The 21,572-nt window shown below is 42.0% G+C and overlaps 1 protein-coding gene across 1 annotated transcript in view; it reads right to left on the bottom strand.

Annotated features, from left to right (window-relative positions):
- Window positions 1-556: 556 nt before the first annotated feature.
- Window positions 557-21,572, bottom strand: part of LOC129855908 (uncharacterized) — a 31,529-nt gene continuing 10,513 nt past the window's right edge. The window contains exons 7-9 of the mRNA XM_055924017.1: window positions 19,416-19,619; window positions 18,265-18,356; window positions 557-2,064 (exon numbers count right to left, since the gene is read on the bottom strand). Of these exons, the coding sequence (XP_055779992.1) occupies window positions 18,304-18,356; window positions 19,416-19,619 (257 nt within the window). The 3' untranslated portion in view covers window positions 557-2,064; window positions 18,265-18,303. The remainder of the gene's footprint in view (window positions 2,065-18,264; window positions 18,357-19,415; window positions 19,620-21,572) is intronic.

Below are 21,572 nucleotides of genomic sequence, written 5' to 3'. Positions count from 1 at the left end.
GGCCAAAGGAGTTTAGATGGAGTGCTAGATAGTCTACAAACACAATGTCATGGTCGATCCATGTTCCACGGCTATATTCAAGGTCTAATTCGCGGTGATAATGAGCTAGCTATTGAACGCCAGTCCAGCTAAAAGAGCCCTGCTAGAGACTTGAGGGAGTGCTGCACTGCAGTCCCAGGAATGTGTGGCACAGTGTCAGGGAATTCCTGTCTTTTAACGCTGTCACTTTGAAGCGAACGCATTTGCACCTGTAGCCCGTGTTTACGCTTACCATAACATGACCGGCTGGACCGGAGGCGGGATGCTGGACAGTTGGCCGGTCAGCAAGAAGAAGTTACATGTTTGAGACTAAGGGCACCTTGTTACAATGACAGCCATTTTAAAAAGGTTTCTTGAAATGTTTTTTTCCCCTTGAAAAATCTGAGAGAAGGAAGTGCCGTCTCCACACTTTAAGAAAAACCACAACTAGATGCTGCAGATGTTTTTGATAGATTTATTAAAATCTACAAGGTGTTCTAGACAGAGCATTATTTATGGAAACGTCTTCTAGACGTTTCATTTTATTTGTGTCAAGATTTCAGACTTGATGCATGAAAAAAAAGGAGGTATATTTTGACACACTACATTGGGATGTTTGTGAATGAGTGTGTAGAAAGAGGATAAACCATCCTGTAAAGGAAACAGTTTGGAGTTCTCGCCCGTATCCCACCTCTCCCAGCTGTTTCTTTCTGTCATAGCAAAGCTATATCACAGTATCACTTTCATTTCCCCTGGATCATGAACCAACACTGCTATCTTCTTGGCTTGGACTGTATCTAGCCCTGGCCTCCCTTTCCTCTCCTTTTATTTGTTGTGTTTTACTACGCGTAAATTATAGCATATCTGCTATTATTAGCATCATCCAGAGCAATCCCCCCATAAGCCTTTTAGGATGTCTTCTTGGATGGAGATGCAGTGGATTGGCTCGATAGCCTGGTTTCTAATTCATGAGGGTATTAACAGGTGGCCTCGCAATAGCAGGGTCCAGTTCACTGTATGTGGGGACCAGGGCTGCATTTAGCAGGGCACAACATTGTGAAGCGTTCAGAAATATATTTTGCAGAACAGACATGCCTCTGTGAGATGCGGAATCAGGAATCACGTCAGCTCTAATCATGACATTTCTATCTGCAACGTTTCCACAACGTTTGGCTCCTGAACGAGGCCCATCTGACACGAGGGGAAGTTGAAGAACATGAATAAAACACACGTATCACGCGAAGAAGAATAACAGACACATAATAACAGACACATTGTGACACATTCACTACATTTATCTAGCTACTGACATCAGAACAGACAAAAAAGATGTAATCAAATCCATGTAAATAAAATGTACAGAACATGACGATGGAAGTATTGCCGTTTTTTCAAAAAGACAAATGAATTGACAATATAGCTCGAGGGAGAATGTGAAAAATCTGCATAAAGATTTGAAACTGATCTCCCCAAAAATGTATCTTGGAAACAGAGATGTTAACAATTTTAAGTTCATACATGACCTCATGTCTCGTATGACTTCATATGAGTTTTTGTAAATAAATTATGCAGCTTTCTAGAATGCCCTTCAAGCCAATCAGAAATCAGTATTCAACAATGCCATGGTATAAATCCTAAGTAAATCAGAATAACAACATGAACACATTATGACACTGCTACTCTTCCCTAAAGACATACTTCCTATCTATACTATATACACACACAAGAGACATGGACCCTGTGACGCAGGGCATATGTTTAGAATTTAAATGAATTAATCAAAATTAGGCTTATTAACTCCGAAGGCCTTGATAACAAAAATACAGTATAATAAAAGTACCAGAATATAAACATAGCATTTGTGAAATTTAACTTAGCATTTCTATAGGTTATCCTGAGATATAAAAGACAACAATAGTTAAATTGTTTATAGACAGAGAAAACATCAACTTAATCAACTAGCCTATATAATATGAATTGAAAGAAATACTTTGTTTTCAGGCGTTTCCGATGAATTTACCTTTTACTTCACGTTTTTTCTTCAGTCTAAAACACAAAGAAAACAACAGCATGAAGTCAGTGGGTCACTCATGATTCAAATTATTCATTTTGTTGTGCAGAACAGTTATTCATCTGAAAAGCACTTAGCTTCAACCTTTGCTAATCCTGCTTTGTAATCGATGGAGCGTCACGATGGGGAGATCAAACTGGGCTACCTTTCAGGGCCTTTTAACTTTCTCCTCAGTTTTCTCCATCTATATTTCTACCTGGCTGGATTTTCCTGGAAAGTTGTGTCCTTAGTCATCCTGTGACACCACTGTCCTGGCTCTCGTCACCTGTAACCCCCTGCCATACCTTCTGCTTTGACCATGTTTACGTGGCCTCTGACCTTTGACACCTGTGCTGAAACATCTGTTTGCGGGACAGGATACCGGACATGAAAAAAAAAAAAAACCTCTATTGAATTGATTTATGACAACCCTTTTATGGATTCTTCAAACCGGTGTGTGCCCCCTAGGTGTGAAGACCGGGGAGTTGAGGTGGTTCAACTCCTTAAAAAGCAATTGATGACTTAGACTAGATTAACTTCTTTTAGATCGACAAAAAGCTGGGTAGTACAGATTTCATACATACAACTCCTACATACCCAAATAAGAATTGAAGGCAGATAACAGGTGTTCATTGGATATGGATGGAGTGCAGTCTATAGTACATGACCGAATCAATGAAAACCGACCATGCTGTGTAAGTGTCTCATCCTCACAGCTCTTATATCCTGCCACTGCACTTTCAAATGTGACCCTCGGTAATCTCAAATGCATGCAATAAAAAGGAGACCAGGTAACAGAGAACAGCTTATGTGATTACTTAGGGTCTGATTGCATATTGCATGACAGGTGAGCTCTCGCACAGCTCTGTAAAGTGGCTGGGCTAAACTGAGCTAAAGTTGAGCCATATAGGAACAGACAGGGATCTGTGTGGAGAGAACCCCCAGTTAGGCAGTTACTATAGTGAAGGAGAAACCTAGTCACTGAAAGGCTTGACATTCCACTGGGGATTTAGTGACTCTGGGGAAAATGCTACTAAGGCTAACCTGAGTCCAGCGAGAGACCACCACCTCCTCAATCTGGTCTCTGAACAAGAGCTCAAATGCTGGCTTACAAAAGTAGTGATTACAATTGATTAGATTGCTCACATTGTAGTAAGGCCTAGGAGTCAAGTGTTTGAACTGTAGAGGAGGTAAGTTTCCACCTATCATTTTGTTAATGGATAGTAATAGAGCAAAACCTCAACCGGTTTTCAGTCTCATTACCTACAACCTGCATAAACCTGTTTACTACCTTCACCTTTACCCCCCTCTAAAAACGACAGGTGGAAACTAAGTGAAATCCGAAATCCTTTGTCTTAAACTGACTATATACCCGTTTTATCATTGCGTTATGACATCACAGAGGGAAAGTTTCAAACGTTACAATTTATCACCGCTCTTTCCCTCGCCCCTGGGCTTTTACAGCGTGCAGTAAAGCAGATCTGGCCTTTTGGAAACGTCCACTCATCATCACAACGGTTTTCTCTAAACTACCTGTTCCATGCAGTCAATATTCCTACATTGCATGATAGAATACAATACAATACAACTGTAATTGTCCATTTTGTCAGAAGACGTTTCCATAAAGATGTTTTTGGAAACACTTTGAATGAAAGAGCAATGCATGTGTCTAAGATAATTACCTACCTATTAGTATGGGCATGTAAAAACAGCAAAGCAACCAATGAGAGAAAATAACTAGGGAAGCAAAAACCTGTTTGATCTGACAGATTAACAACTGAAAGGTTAAGTGCTGAAAAGTTTAATAGCTAATCGTAATAGCTTTTAGGTCAAAGCAATGCAGCGATTTACTACATATTTAGTATGCAGTTGTTAATATCAATGTGAAAACTTGTTGAGGAAGAACACAACCACAAGTTCATTTAAAGGTACAGTGTTTCTTCTAATGGGTTTATGTGCAATATAAACATAATGCATTACATTTACAACAACAAAAGCCAAATTCATCATAGTCATGAATATGCACAGCCCTGCGTCAACTTGTATTACATTTTAAAACCACCATACACACACATTAAAATGTAGCAATAGTGGCCGCAGTGTAACATATCTGAAGCGTTAATTTAAAGTAAACTGTTCTTACACCTAGAGAGTGGGGAGAAGAGTCCCCCAACTGCGATAACTAACACACTGAAAGACACAGGCATATTAAGCCGTGGTGTGACTCGTCAGTCTGGACCTGAGGAAGGAATGTTGGAGGTTGGAGCGGAGGCTTGAGGCGATACCAGCAGGTGAATGTCCATCTTTCACCAAGTCTCTGATCACAGTAGGCCCAGAGGGTCGGAGAGTAGGTTAGACCCAGGAGGAGTAGACAGGAATGCCAAAACAACCAATTATGTTGGATGGTGACACCGGTAGAAAATACACCAAGCAGAGGATGGTGACAGGTCTATCCCTCACATACTATTAAAGTCACAGACAGTAACACATTATGGGGATGGACATAAAGCTGTTATGGCTGCTGCTCCTTCCAAACAGTGTGCCTCCAGCACAGAATCTGATCACATGGGGACTGTTAATGAGATCAGAACGATGACTGGTTTGGTACTATGACATCAGTCCACCCAGAGATAGTAAGATAGTTGGAAAGACCATGCTCTCTCTTGACTGATGTAGAGATTTGGTTATGGCTCATGAGAATAGAAATACCTTGTCAGGAACTAAGACTAAATCCATCCACAGTACTTATTGCTTTGTACATAGAAAGGTGACAGTATTTGTGAATGAGTGTGGAGAAGGCATCACCAGGGCCCAGTTATCTATCTAGACTTTGCCTATCGGATAGGATTAGATGCATAGAAATAGAATGAATAGAACAGAGTAATTATTGACTTGAATTAGGACACCCGTTATATTAATTTAAATCGTATCCGATTGCCAAAATCCGGCTAGATAACTTTTGAAAAACTGAGCCCAGGGGCTCTAGAGGAGCTGAAAGGATTGGCCACTTCCCTAATCCGGCATTTGGCGGGCGGACTCAATCCCCGGAGATTATCTGGATAATCCTGCCCCAGGGGAATTCTGTTCAGTAAACAAAGCCTGACGTTAGTTCTGCTGACTACTAGAGACGTTCAACTAACTGCACCTCCCAACTCCCCACAAGTGATTTTCTGAACTCTTAGTAGGTACTCAAAGCACTGACTGTTTGTAAAACAACTGGAAGTGACAGATGGTGTTGATCAGAGGAACTGTAAGGGTTTTATCCAATGACTGGATCATTGTCCTTCATTGTTAGTCTAGGATACCAAATTTCAACGTCAGAGTATAGGTACAGATGTAGGATCTTAATTTGATCACCCTGTTGAAGGAGAACTTTCCTGCAATGCAGGACATTTAAAACTCGTGGACTATTTGAGGTTCAAAAAGGTTTAGTAATTCCACGATGAAATTTCAGACTTGATTTTCCCTTACGAAATATGAATTTACCCCTACAAAAATGTAGATGAATTATAATCCACATTTCCTGTTGCAAACTGTCTCAAATTAAGATCCTACATCTGCAATAGACTGCCCTTTGGCCTGGTCTCCCTTGTAAAGCTCAAAGGAACATCCGGATGCAATAATAGAATAGAATATCTCTAGGAATAGTGTCTGGGCAAAGTGGGCATCACATCATAGCATACTACCAGATCACACACACGATGTCAAGGGCTGCTGCTAGCCTCAATGAAGATAGGTGCTATTCAGAAAACCCTGTGTCGAACAACGGGCCCCTATTTAGAGAGCTATGGAACCTGGGTGACCGCTGACAAGCTAAGCTACCAAGGTGTAAATACCATTTCCATGTAGCATATCAAACTTATAGCCATATTATTTTATTGCCATTGCCTTTCTATTGTCTGCTTTCCTTTGTTGACAGACCGGTCTTATTATTATTATTATTTAGCTCCTAAAGCGAAGTCAATAATGGTGTGTGTCTGTCACGTTCCTGACCTGTTTTCTGTTGTTTTGTATGTGTTTAGTTGGTCAGGGCGTGAGTTGGGGTGGTTAGTCTATGTTATGTGTTTTCTATGTTGGGTTAATGTGTTGCCTGGTATGGTTCTCAATTAGAGGCAGGTGTTTGGCGTTTCCTCTGATTGAGAACCATATTAAGGTAGGTTGTTCTCACTGTTTGTTGGTGGGTGATTGTTCCTGTGTCTGTGTATACCACATGGGACTGTTTCGTTTGTTCGTTCGTTTTAGGTAGTCTGTTCGTGCGTTCTTCGTCTATATGTAAATTCGTTTGTTCAGGTCTGTCTACTTCGTTTATTGTTTTGTAGTTTGTTCAAGTGTTTTTCCGTGTTTCGTCTGTCATTTAAATAAATCGTTATGTATTCATCACCCGCTGCGCCTTGGTCCGCTCATTCGCCACAAGACGAACGTTACAGTGTCTTACAGCACTTGGCAACCAGCGGTCTGCTAGCATGGCGGGAATACAAGAGAGAGAAGGGAAAATGTGACAGCTACGGTGGAACTCTTGGGAAGAGTCTAAAATATAAACACTCAAAAAAGGTCAGAGGTCACCGTCCTCTGACATCCATCAAAGATGGGTTAGGTAGAGGGTATGGTGAACAGTGAAATTGTAAAAGTGAGCTCTTAAGAATTCTCTTCCTTTACCTGGCTGTGAACAAGGGAGTTCTATCAGAGTGTGTGTGTGTGTGTGTGTGTGTGTGTGTGTGTGTGTGTGTGTGTGTGTGTGTGTGTGTGTGTGTGTGTGTGTGTGTGTGTGTGTGTGTGTGTGTGTGTGTGTGTGTGTGTGTGTGTGTGGCATCTGTATGTTTATAGGTGCAATATGCAGAAATCGCTCTGCCATTTCCTGGTTGCTAAAATTCAAATAGTTTGCCTAATTTTAGTTTATGTGACCAAATAAGCAATGTATAGTGTAGAGAATCATTGTACCATCTAAACCGCTGTGAAATATATTATAAAAATACCAAAAAATATGTTGCTGTTTGAAGCTGGTGTATGAAACAGAAAGTAAAATTTGCAACAACGAAAGGTAAGAACGGGAAGCATAGAAATAATGCACCTAGAACATATCTACCACTTCTTAGAGTTGAGAATGACACATTTCTATGTGAATTTGGTCGGGTCCCCCAAACAGTTACATATTGCAGCTTTAAGTGTGTGCAGGTCTAGATGTTCCTTGAGTACAATTCCCTCTAGCTCAACCTCTGCATGGACATGTCTCAGTGACCACTAAAGAATGTGGGTGTGTCTCCTAGGACACAGGGAGTACATCACTCTCCTCCTTGTGGTCAGCGTATACCCTTTAATTAGGTTGCGCAGACCTCTGACCTTTTCACTTAGCTCCCACCGCAAAGGGTCACTGAAGGTCAAGGAACCCAAGCAGGAAGTTGGACCGACCTCACCTAGCGGTTTTGTGATGTGGAGACAAGTTCAGGAAGTGAACACGTGAGATGTGTGTGTGGTATTATACAAACAAGATCTGACTGATCTCTGGACCTGATAGCAGTGGTAAACGCACTGCCGATATGACTAATGGGTTGGGGCATGGTTTCAGGTCACATAAAGGAGAGATACTTCCTTTCATAAAGAGAGGCACAGTATAGTGTGTAAAAATATCACGGACCAGGGCTAGCAATAGATACTCAAATCAATGTCTCAATTATACTCCCTTGTTAATCAGCTTACTACGCAACAAGAGTTTGATAGCAACGGAAGGCTATATTTTAGGCGACTATATGAGTATGGTGTAAGTATATGATGATAAAACAGCTAAACTATAATTCAAACACAGAGAGCGAGAGAGAGAGAGAAAGAGAGAAAGAGAGAAAGAGAGAAAGAGAGAGAGAAAGAGAGAAAGAGAGAGAGAAAGAGAGAGAGAGAAAGAGAGAAAGAGAGAAAGAGAGAAAGAGAAAGAGAGAGAGAAAGATCTAAATCGGCCTAAACATCAGCACCACAGGTAACTTCCACAAAGCTGTGAACGATCTGAGAGACAAGGCAAGAAGGGCCTTCTATGCCATCAAAAGGAACATAAATTTCAACATACCAATTAGGATCTGGCTAAAAATACTTGAATCAGTCATAGAGCCCATTGCCCTTTATGGTTGTGAGGTCTGGGGTCCGCTCACCAACCAAGATTTCACAAAATGGGACAAACACCAAATTGAGACTCTGCATGCAGAATTCTGCAAAAATATCCTCCGTGTACAACGTAGAACACCAAATAATGCATGCAGAGCAGAATTAGGCCGATACCCACTAATTATCAAAATCCAGAAAAGAGCCGTTAAATTCTACAACCACCTAAAAGGAAGCGATTCCCAAACCTTCCATAACAAAGCCATCACCTACAGAGAGATGAACCTGGAGAAGAGTCCCCTAAGCAAGCTGGTCCTAGGGCTCTGTTCACAAACACAAACACACCCCACAGAGCCCCAGGACAACAGCACAATTAGACCCAACCAAATCATGAGAAAACAAAAAGATAATTACTTGACACATTGGAAAGAATTAACAAAAAAACAGAGCAAACTAGAATGCTATTTGGCCCTAAACAGAGAGTACACAGTGGCAGAATACCTGACCACTGTGACTGACCCAAACTTAAGGAAAGCTTTGACTATGTACAGACTCAGTGAGCATAGCCTTGCTATTGAGAAAGGCCGCCGTAGGCAGACATGGCTCTCAAGAGAAGACAGGCTATGTGCACACTGCCCACAAAATGAGGTGGAAACTGAGCTGCACTTCCTAACCTCCTGCCCAATGTATGACCATATTAGAGAGACATATTTCCCTCAGATTACACAGATCCACAAAGAATTTGAAAACAAATCCAATTTTGATAAACTCCCATATCTACTGGGAGAAATTCCACAGTGTGCCATCACAGCAGCAAGATTTGTGACCTGTTGCCACAAGAAAAGGGCAACCAGTGAAGAACAAACACCATTGTAAATACAACCCATATTTATGCTTATTTATTTTAACTTGTGTGCTTTAACCATTTGTACATTGTTACAACACTGTATATATATAATATAACATTTGTAATGTCTTTATTGTTTTGAAACTTCTGTATGTGTAATGTTTACTGTTAATTTGTATTGTTTATTTCACTTTTGTATAATATCTACCTCACTTGCTTTGGCAATGTTAACACATGTTTCCCATGCCAATAAAGCCCCTTGAATTGAATTGAATTGAAAGAGAGAAAGAGAGAGAGAGAGAGAAAGAGAGAGAAAGAGAGAGAAAGAGAGAAAGATAGTGAGAGAGCGAGAGAGCGAGAAAGAGACAGTGGTTGGAGGAGGTTGGAGTTCCTTATTGGTTATAGATAGCTCTCAAGCATCTGTTTGACTTGACCCCATTTGTCAAGGTTTCAGCTTCTTCTACAAAGGCAAGCCATGACCACATAATGGGGCTTGCTTTCAAAACAACCTGCCTCTAAAGTGTTTGGAAAGCCATGTCCTCTAGCACAGGCTACAAATGAAGGTTGACATGGTGTTACCATTGAGATCCATAATAGTCAATGAGCCAAACGGTATCTAAACTAGCTAAGGGATTATCTGAATTTTGTCTTTGATTGACTTGTATACGTAGGTTTGTTATAGCAAACAACTGCCACTAAATCAACTGGCTGAACTAGCAAATGTCTTTTTCACTCAGTTATGGGATTTTTCACAAGATGAATTTGACACCCAGGTTGCTCTGACCTCTGCCACAGAAAGTGATAGTGTTTCAATAGCGAGCAGATATCTAGCTACATTAGCTACATTCCAGCCACACCAGCAGCTGTGTAAAGTACTGTGAGGCAGGGCTGCATCCTAACGTTTAAATATAGTAATGGTTAAATATACTAATGGTTTCGCTGAGTGTTGGTAAAAAAAAATCTAATAAAAAAAAAAGAAAACAGGAAAAGGGCAAAGGGCTACGACCAGGTCATGACAGATGCAAAGCTAACAGGAAGCCTTGGGTGTATGTTTATAATAGATTAATTAGCACCTGTAAGTGGCCCTCTTGTAAATGTACCCTCTTGCATTCTAAACACATTTAGATTGTCCGAAACATGCCTGACCGCTAAAGCCAAAGGAAAAGACAGCTGGGTTGCAGTTGTGGGAAGTGTTTCTGTTTCTGCCTACCAACCAAAAGTGAATATACTCCCACGTGGAATATTTATTTAACCTTTATTAAACTAGGAAAGTCAGTTAAGAACAAATTCTTATTTACAATGATGTCCTACCAAAAGGCAAAGGTCCTTCTGCGGGGACAAGGGCTGGAATTAAAAATAAAAAATAAATATAGGACAAAACACACATCACGACAAGAGAGAAAACACAGCACTACATAAAGAGAGACCTAAGACAACAACACAGCATGGTAGCAGCACAACAACATGGTGGCAACACAACATGGAAGCAGCACAAAACATGGTGCAAACATTATTGGCACAGACAACAGCACAAAGGCTAAGAAGGTAGAGACAACAATACATCACACAAAGCAGCCACAACTGTCAGTAAAATTTACTTGAACTCTGTGAAGCATTTATTTGGGCTGAAATTTCTGAGGCTGGTAACGAATGAACTTATCCTCTGCAGCAGAGGTATCTCTGGGTCTTCCTTTCCTGTGGCGGTCCTCATGAGAGCCAGTTTCATCATAGTACTTGATAGTTTTTGTGACTGCACATGAAGAAACTTTCAAAGTTCTTGAAATGTTCCAGATTGACTGACCTTCATGTCTTAAAGTAATGGACTGTTGTTTCTCTTTGCTTATTTGAGCGGCTCTTGCCATAATATGGACTTGGTCTTTTACCAAATAGGGCTATACCTGTATACCACTCCTACCTTGTCACAACACTATATCTGTATACCAAAGAGTCAAGTCAAACAAGTTAATCAACGTTTATAATCCAACCTTAGGTACCCTAATACGCAAATAAACAATACAATTTAAGATGGAGAATCGTTATTGTCTTTACCGGAGAAAAATACCAAAGAACTCGCTCTCATTCACACGCTTGGAAACACTACAGCCAAAATGGGAGCCACCTAGAAAAACTACAATTTCTGGCTCATTTTTCAAAAAACCAGCCTGAAACTCTTTCTAAAGACTGTTGACATCTAGTGGAAGCCCTAGGAACTGCAATTGGGCATGATTTTGCCCTATTATAAAAGTGCCAGCCATTGAAATCAGTGGTAGGATGAATTTATTTTTGGGGGGATGGTTTGTCCCATTTCAGTTCTGTTATACTCACAGACATTATTTTAACAGTTTTTGGATAGAAAACACTCTTATAAACGTTGGTTGACTTGTTTGGATAAGTTTATTGGTAACGTTTGGGATTCATTGTCACGGTCGTCATGGGAAGAAGTGGACCAAAGCGCAGCGTGGTACGTGTTCATTCTATTTATTTATTAAATGAACACCGACAACAACAAAACAAAAATACGAACGTGACGTTCTGCAGGGCAAAATAACAACCAGTGCAAAATTAAGAACCCACAAATGAAAGAACGAAAAAGGACAACTTATATATGATCCCCAATCAGAGACAACGATAGACAGCTGCCTCTGATTGGGAACCACACCAACATAAAAATAACGAAACTAGAATGCCCACCCTAGTCACACCCTGGCATAACCAAAATAGAGAATAAAAACCTCTCTATGGCCAGGGCGTGACATTCATTTTGTGTGCATTTTGAAGGAGGGAAAACGAGTGGATTATTGACTGAAGCACGCCAGCTAAACTGAGTTTTTATGGCTATAAAGAAGGAGTTTATCAAACAAAAGGACCATTTGTAATGTAACTGGGACCTTTTGGAGTGCCAACAGAAGAAGATCTTCAAAGGTAAGGCATATATTATATCGCTATTTCTGACTTTCGTGTCGCAACTCCCTGGTTGAAAATGATTTGTTATGCATTTGTCTGCTGGGCGCTGTCCTCAGATAATCGCATGGTTTGCTTTCGCCGTAAAGCCTTTTTGAAATCTGACACGGCAGCTGGATTATTAACAACAAGTTAAGCTTTATTTTCATGTATTGCACTCGTGATTTCATGAAAGTTTAATATTTATAGTAATTTAATTTGAATTTTGCGCTCTACAATTTCACCGGATGTTGGCCAGGTGGGACGGTAGCGTTCCACTGATCCGCAAGTTAAGAAGAAATTCCTCAAATTAACAAAGCACACCTGTTAATTGAAATGCATTCCAGGTGACTACCTCATGAAGCTGGTTGAGAGAATGCCAAGAGTGTGCAAAGCTGTCATCAAGGCAAAGGGTGGCTACTTTGAAGAATCTCAAATATAAAATACATTTTGATTTGTTTAACACTTTTTTGGTTACTACATGATTCCATGTGTGTTATTTCATAGTTTTGATATCTTCACTATTATTCTACAATGTAGAAAATAGTAAAAATTAAGAAAAACCCTTGAATGAGTAGGTGTGTCTGGTCCTGTAGATGTCAATAGATCCACTGCTAGACCTATCCTGTTACAATCCGGCCTGGATCAGCACTACAAATAGAGGCAAACAAACAAGGTGTGAGGATTTACAGAGAAATCAACCATCTGTGATGGATGTAGCAGAGCAACGTCAAACAGTGGAGGCTGCTGAGGGCAGGACGGCTCAAAAAGAACGGCTGGAATGGAGTCAATGGAATGGTACCGAACACGTGGTTTCCATGTGGTTTATACTATTCCAATGACTCCATTCCAGCCATTACTATGAGCCGTCCTCCCATCAGCAGCCTCCAGTGACTTCAACGTAGGAGGGGACCTAGGCCAGTGTGTGTGTGTGTGTGTGTGTGTGTGTGTGTGTGTGTGTGTGTGTGTGTGTGTGTGTGTGTGTGTGTGTGTGTGTGTGTGTGAGAGAGAGTGTGTGCGGAGCCCAGCCAGCATAGAGCGTGTCTGAAGGCCTTTAACTCTTTATCTGAGCATCAAAGGGAACCTTTACTCTGCATCTCTCAACACACTGGCTGAGTAGAAACACGGAGACAGGGAGGCAATTCAAGACCTTCTGTGTAGCGCTGGTTTAAATAAGTAGAGCACAAGGGATTAAAGAAGGGGTGTACAAAATGTTGAGGGTAATGGCTTTACAAAATGAGATGTGGGGTGTCGTTTGACAGTGTTGTGTGATAAACAATGACTATGAAGATGCTCATTATGTGGTCTTTCAGTCAGTAATGGAATTTAGGGATTACAAGTTGACATCAGGTCAGGAATTCATGTCAAACAAGATGCATACATTTCATGATCAAAGAAATGTCTTTTGACAGAACAAGAGTGGCTAACAGTAACATCCAGAGCCTGTATATAACAGTATCACATTAAAAAGCTAGATGCCAGAGACGCCATTTTGTCATAGGGCATTTGGGACCCTCAGACAGTTAAGTACCATCAACACTGAAACCTGACTCCACGCTCTCCACCTTCAAACTTCAGTCACAGGCAGCAGTCAGTCACCAACGTGTGTGTTTTAATCTCATTCAAACACAATAAGTGTTTAATCTCATGGCTATATACTGTAATAACTAGGTAATTGTCAGGGTAGAGGACTACTCATGCTATGTGAGCCACACAATACAAATCTAATATAACATTATAAATATCAGTCTGTAGATACATGCAGCTGTTGTCATATTACACAACCTGAGCTGGTCTATTGTTGAATGATTCTCAGTGTGGAGCCCTGCACAATGTCTAACTCAGTTGGTGAGCCAGGGCAGAGAGTACACTGCTTATGTAATGGTTTGGGGAATCAAGCTTGTCTGATGAGTAGCTGCCTGAGGCCTGAAGACTTGTGTTAGCTCCCCAAGCGAATGCTTAGGCTTTTAGCTTAGTGGGCTAACATTGTTGTGTTGCGCAGGACACAAGAGGCAGATTTGGGATCAGCTGACACCAGCTGTTTCTGTCCTTTGTGTGTGTGTGTGTATGTGTGTGTGTGTAAGGGGCCTTTCCAGCCTGCCTTTCCACTAGTCCCTCCCTGTGATAAAACATCAAGCCAGTCAGGTGACATGACAGAGTCCTGTCATCTCCATCACCACATCAAAACCCACACATGCAGGGAACACCACCCAGCAGCACCCAGCCACTGTTATTACTGAGCCCAGGCCCCCTCTCACACTGCCATAGAGCCATTGGGACGTCCAAAATGGTGGTCTCAAACCCCAAAATGGAGGTCTGGTTTATTTTTTATTACTGGGGACAGCATTGCCACTACATAAACAAGAAAAATATTTATTTTGGAGCCGATGAATGACAAATATATCTAAGCAAAGTTAGTAGATCTGTTCATAAGCACATGAGATATAATCTGACCCTTGACCTCTGAGTCTCTACACAGCCTTGCCCTGTCTTTGAACCTGTGTGTCCAATCACATCGAACGAAAGCCCCTCTCGAACAATAAAATAGCCCACACTAATTACTAGCTAGGCTTGTCCACATTTTCTCCTCTCTCTCTTTCTGGACTGACGGTCTATTCCAGTCAAATGTATGATAACCCCCGTGAGCTGATGGCATGAAAGCAAACCCGATTGGAAAATGACACAGCCGGCCTAACCAGCTAATTATGCTGTTTCATGAGCTGTCAGGTCATGTCCATTATCTCCCCTGGATGGAGGAGACAAGAGACCTTTCAAGTTCAGGCTTTCCAGCTTGCTCATCACTACCTAAACCAGGTGGAAGGAAGAAAGGACTGGTTGTATCTTGCTTTTCTCTCTCTTTCCTTTTTATGTCTCCTTCAAGGTCGATTCAGTCTGTTTCTCTATGTATGTAAAGCAAAAAATATACAGCTTTTCTTATTGTTTATGAGCAAGGCCCAGCTTGCCTTCCAAGGAGGGCATTTTCTCCTCATGCTAAATGTGAAATCCACAACTGAAGCTGCTGTATCATCCATCGTCTTTTCCACTGTATTCAGAATATAGAGTTAATAACTACAATTCAACAGTGAGAATAATAGGCTACACTCTTAGAAAAAAAGGTGCTATCTCGAACCTAAAAGGGTGTCAAACTCATTCCACGGAGGGCTGAGGGTTTTCACTCCTCCTTTGTACTTGAGGAATTAAGGTCACTGATTAGTAAGGAACTCCCCTCACCTGGTTGTCTAGGTCTTCACTGAAAGGAAAAAACTAAAACCAGCAGACACTAGGCCCTCCATGGAATGAGTTTGACACCCCTGTCCTATGGGGACAGCCGAAGAACCTGCCATAGGAGAACCCTTTGAAGGACCCTTTTGTGTTCCATGTAGAACGTTTCCACAAAGGGTTTTACATGGAACTCAAAAGGGTTCTACCTGAAACCAAAAAGTGTTCTACCTGGAACAAAAAAAAGGTTATCCTATGGGGACAGCCAAATAACACATTTGGAACCCTTTATTCTAAGAGTGTACCTACCAAGCCTATCAGTGGGCATACTTGCTTTCCATTGCCGAAATATAAATAATGTCACTGTAGTTACCGTGATCCAATATCACTCCCCCAGTGTGAAACTCTAAACCATATCAATAACCTGCTGCTAGAAGGTAGCCCTGGTAGACTCAGCTCTCACTGTTCTGAAAGGCAATGGTATAGGAGCAATTAGGTACCAGAATCTCCACTAAAATGTTAAACGGTGTGTATATGTGATAATGTATGACTGTGACATAGGTAAATAGAAACTAGCATAAAACATGTTATTTTAACAGCTTTATTTTGCTACATTACACATGTCGGATTATTAACGTCGTCATATATTATCTACGGTTAGTTATTCTCCATCTACATGGTCAACTCTGTCTCCAACGATTCTGTGAAATACATCTGTAAATAAATCACATGAAATGGATCCTGGGACAATGAGGTGTATGGGGCCTTGTGTACTGTAAAATACTCTGGACCAAGGCAGTACTTTCTTCAGAGAGTGGCTCTGTCTGGACCAATTATCCAGTCCTCTAATGAACTAATTATGGCAGTCTGAAGGCAATGATTGTAATTACATACACAGCCACAGCATAGCCACCTTACTTGAAGCTAGCAAGACTTTCTCTCACGTTTTCCCCTACCTTAAAGACGGAGATTGGAGACATGTCAGTCATCTTTAAGAATGACTATGATTACACTGTGCATATTTGTGTACATGCATAGTGTACACATGCATTCCTGCATTATAAAAACTGTGTTCATAAAAATGTATCCATTAGTCCACTGCCTCTATTCTCCCCCTACTGACCCTCATTCTAAATCTCCTGCTCAAACCATCCTGGAGGGGGGAGAGCGAGAGAAAGAACAAATAAAGGAAGAGAGAGGGAGAAAAAGGGGAAACCTGACTATTCTTCCCACCGGGATGGAGTAACGGGCTGCCTTACAAATCCCCACCCTTCTTATCCAGCCTTTCCTAAATACCCATAAAGGACAGGTTTGTCAGTGGTGCTAGGCATTAGCCTTCTCTTCTAATTGCACTCTCCTACATGACCAAATTAATTCGGCTGTAAATGTAGTTTTATGAGACCTAATTCATTCTGCTGTAAATGTAGTTTTATGAGACCTAATTCATTCAGCTGTAAATGTAGTTTTATGAGACCTAATTCATTCTGCTGTAAATGTAGTTTTATGAGACCTAATTCATTCTGCTGTAAATGTAGTTTTATGAGACCTAATTCATTCTGCTGTAAATGTAGTTTTATGAGACCTAATTCATTCTGCTGTAAATGTAGTTTTATGAGACCTAATTTATTCTGCTGTAAATGTAGTTTTATGAGACCTAATTCATTCTGCTGTAAATGTAGTTTTATGAGACCTAATTCATTCTGCTGCAAATGTAGTTTTATGAGACCTAATTCATTCTGCTGTAAATGTAGTTTTATGAGACCTAATTCATTCTGCTGTAAATGTAGTTTTATGAGACCTAATTCATTCTGCTGTAAATGTAGTTTTATGAGGGATGTTCACGAGACATCGTTCTACATTATGTGATTCTATTCCACTGTATGAGGAAAGGTCAACACTACACGTCATCTTAAGGGTCACACAAAAAAGCAGATCAAGCAAAACTACTGACTGAGTGATAGAGAAAGGGGGGAGGAAGAGAGGGGGGAGAAAAAGTGAGGGACTGACAACCCCTGATGGACGTGAGATAACAGGGATTTCTGGGGGTCTGCTTTTTTGTGAAATGGGACTGTTAACACGTTGCGTCTCAGTGGCGGGCCTAAGATCTGGGCCTATCATCGGCTGTTAAGAGCGGGGTGGATTCCTCAGGTCTTCAGGGTCCAGGCCCTGGGCTGCAACACTGTAGTGGCGGCAGGCTTCAGAGAGAAGAGAAACACAGGTGCAGGGGGCTATAGTTAGAACTTCCTGTCTGACTGACTGACTGACTGGCTAGCGGACTGACTGACTGACTGACTGACTGACTGACTGACTGACTGACTGACTGGCTAGCTGACTGACTGACTGACTGACTGGCTGAGAGGACCCAAGCTGCTGGGGTCTGTCTGAGGAATCTAGCTGGAGTGCCTGATCGGAATGAGATAAGAGGCAGAGTTATGAGCAGAACAATTGTATGATAGAGTATGAGTGGAAATTGGAAATGCATTGTTTAGCGGCATCTTGAAGATGGTTGGGAGCTGTTTGGTAGATTGTGAAAGATATCTGATGTGCAAGTTGTGGTTGTTTCCTTCTAACTGTACGACTTGTTCTTGTAGAGGCTAAACGACGTCTGTCCAATAAATAAGTTCTAAAATTGCAGAGGTATAACAAATGTGTCCCTCTCACTCAACCTGGAGCCTATATAAATCCTCCCTACACAAGTAATTCAACTTTGATATATGCTGCAATATCTTATGACCGTCAATGGAGAGTTGAGTCCAGATGCATCGACAACCACAAACATCCCATCATGGATTATATATATATATAAATCAATGTGGATTAGCCTCGTCAAGAAGATTTACGAAGATGGGAACCCATAATCTAATGCAGACTGATAGATAATGACCAGCAGTACCGGTAGATTGGTGGTTATGACGTCCTATTTATACTGCAATGTTAATTCAGGGAGACCGCTTCAGTAACATATCTGGCACTTCCAGCAGAAGTCGTTTGCGGCCTGCTGACCTGGCTGGTAGGGGGGGGGGGGCTGATCCGTTTACTAACACCTGAGCTGGGGAAGTAGTTCAGCAGCTGCAGGGGGGAGGTTGGGTGTCCGATGGGGGCTTACCGTGGTTGTGAAGGGGCTGCAGATAAAGGAGGATCTCTTTTAGGCCGGGTTGTCCAGAGGAACCTCAGAGAAGCTGCTGGTCATGGCCCGTCCTGAGAAAGTGTGTGAGAGAGAAACAAAATAATGTGGAGACGGGGCATAGATGAAGTGATGAGGGCATAGATGAAGTGATGAGGGCATAGATGAAGTGATTTTAACCCTAGATCTATGGCTACATTTCACCTGCTAATGGTTACTGAAGGATGCTTGAGTAATGGCAGCAGACCTAAAGTCAGGATCCCTGCCAAAGTAGAACATTCAATACTGATGTGATGGTAGAACATGTGTTCTGAATCATATACTGTAGAACCATCTGATAGTAGTGGGACTAAACAATGGATTCCTACAGCCATCCTTACGAGTGACCCCATAGCCACAGTTTACAAATATTCCATGCAACTGGCGTTCTCTCTTGGTTTGAGCTCTGTGACATGTCTTAGTAAAGGGGAAGGGTCAAACACACACACCTGCTGCTAACCACTGCCTTTCACTTGCCATGGCTTGACCATAGAGTGATGCTTTCCATCGGTTTTGACCAGACATGTAAAACTGACTCAAGTGTCCCCATCGTGCGTTCATCTATGCTCCACTGCTACGAGGAACGCCACTGCTATTAGAGCCTAACTGAATGTTGCTTTAGAAAACGACAGCTTGAACTAACTGTCTTGTTGAGTTGTTGGTTCAGTCTTCACCACCCAATTACAGAAGAATCCGTCACGCTGAGATATGGACATAGTCTGGGAGTTGTGGTGCTATCACCATGCTGTGTTAATTACATTCTCCCCAGGAGAGGAATGTTCAAGGCATAGTAGAACACTTCTGCTCAACATTGTATCCCTGAGTCAATTACAGAGAAAGAGGAAGTGGATAAACCAATCTGTCTCGTTGTGTTTTCAAATGACACAAAGAAGCGAAAAGAGAGGTGTGATTTGTTTCGGCCAGTTTTTTTAAACGGCGAGGAACAATATTCAATTAACGGCATCAATAGCCATAGATACCATGACGTTAGAAGACGATGTATACAAATGTTCAACGGAAATGTGTCTTCTTTACCCCAACCCGTCAGAAAGACACACATACACACAGAGGTTGTAGCAGATATTGAACTATACCAACGATCCTGGCGGTGGTGATGGTGTTGTTGTTGCTGTTCTCGTTGGCCTCCACTGACTCCACTGAGGTCTTATTGGAAACAGTGTTCTCGTCATCAGTCTCCCCCACTGGGGCCTCAGGGGCCACATCTCCAGGGGCCCCATCATCAGGTTTGTCCACAGGGCTGGCAGGCGGTGGGTAGTCAGAGATTTTCTCACTATCTGCTGCAGAGGGAGTACAGAGTTTAATCATGTCAGTGTCTTAACATATTATATTCAAATTATACACACAATATCTCTGAATATCTTGCCACAGCACATTTCAACACACCCAGTAATACATATACCTGTATTTAACACATGTTCACCCAAATTCCGGCTAAGAAAGGCATATTTACCTTGCTCTGCTAGACTGTGCTTTGTCATTACCTCTAAGCATTACTATAATGATAGCATTTCCTATCTGAGTCTCCTGGCCTGCAGTGGTTCTCTTTCTGTTCCTACAAGAATGTTTCTGCCCACTTTGACTGTTGGGGGATTTCTCCTCTACTGAACCAGCTGATCCAGGCCAGGCCTCTGGTTGGTCGCCTAATGAGGTCCTGATTACTGACCAGGCCTTGCTGGGAGAGCAGCACCACACAGCTGGTTAAGAGCTGTGGGAAAGTATGGCCGCCTCGTTATTATCTTACCCAAGGTGATGGGGGGGACTGAGGGGGCTGGTGGGGACATGGGTGCTAGGAGGCTGGGGAGGGGGGAGGGGGGATGGTAACACCACTGCTGTTCTGGACATATCTGTAGCATTATTCAGATCTGTAAACCGTTATCTGTTAAGCACCATTGCTACCTCTTGTGAGGACAGACGCTGGGAGAGCAGAAGCAAGTACAGGGAGTGAATATTTAATAAATAACAGACATGAAACAAAACACGGACAGTGTCTGGACAACATAACATTATTTCTGACACAGGGATCAAACTGCGGCTATGGAACCCTGACCTGTTTCACCGGACGTGCTACCTGTCCCAGACCTGCTGTTTTCAACTCTCTAGAGACAGCAGGAGTGGTAGAGATACTCTGAATGATCGGCTATGAAAAGCCAACTGACATTTACTCCTGAGGTGCTGACCTGTTGCACCCTCGACAACTACTGTGATTATTATTATTTGACCACGCTGGTCATTTATGAACATTTGAACATCTTGGCCATGTTCTGTTATAATCTCCACCCGGCACAGCCAGAAGAGGACTGGCCAGCCCTCATGGCCTGGTTCCTCTCTAGGTTCCTTCCTAGGTTCTGGCCTTTCTAGGGAGTTTTTCCTAGCCACCGTGCTTCTACACCTGCAATGCTTTCTGTTTGGGGTTTTAGGCTGGGTTTCTGTACAGCACTTTGTGACATCAGCTGATGTCATTTGATTGAAATTTGATTGAATAGATAGATATAGAGGAGGCAATCAATAAAGTGATGGAGTCCAGGTGAGTCCAATGAAGCACTGATGCCCATAACAATGGTGAGAGGTGTGCGTAATGATGGGCAGCTTGGTGCCCTCGAGCACCAGAGAGGGGGAGGGGGAGCGGGAGCAGGCGTGACACCTCTAGCTACTGTGTGTGTACATGTTTTCCTACCTTATCAGGACCACAATGTCATTTCCATGTCCTGAATTTGTTAAAATCCTATTTTTGTCTTAAGGGTTAGGTTTCGGGATTGGGGTTAAGGTTAGGTTTAGGAAAATAGGATTTTGAACGGGAATACATTTTTACCCCCCAAAATGTCCTGAAAATGCATGAAAACAAAGCTGTGTGTATGTCTCTGATGCTCAGCCCCCCACCGCCGCATTCAGTGGCTGGTTGCTAAAGCTAATCTCCGTCATTAGTTCAGTTTCTTCCAGGGCCCCGACTCACTCAAAACCAACACGCTAATTTACTGTCCAAGGGAATGTGGGAATGGAGAGTGAGATCTGTAATTAGCCTTGATGAGAGCTAAATTAGTCTCTGGGACCAGACTCGATGATTGAGAAAATAAAGTGTCAAGGTCGGTCGCCGGAGCAGTTGGTAGAAATTAAGGTTGTTTCAAGTCCTCCCTCACAGCTGGAGCCAAAGCTAAGAATGAGAGAGTGACAGGCAGAGGTACAAGTTGAGAGTGGCTGACTAATTAGAGGCCAAGGCATTGCTCTGCATGCTA

The sequence above is a fragment of the Salvelinus fontinalis genome, chromosome 5, assembly GCF_029448725.1.
Source record: "Salvelinus fontinalis isolate EN_2023a chromosome 5, ASM2944872v1, whole genome shotgun sequence".
NCBI lineage: Eukaryota > Metazoa > Chordata > Actinopteri > Salmoniformes > Salmonidae > Salvelinus > Salvelinus fontinalis.
Note: the sequence above shows the minus strand (reverse complement) of the source record. Positions and strands in the feature narration are given on the sequence as shown.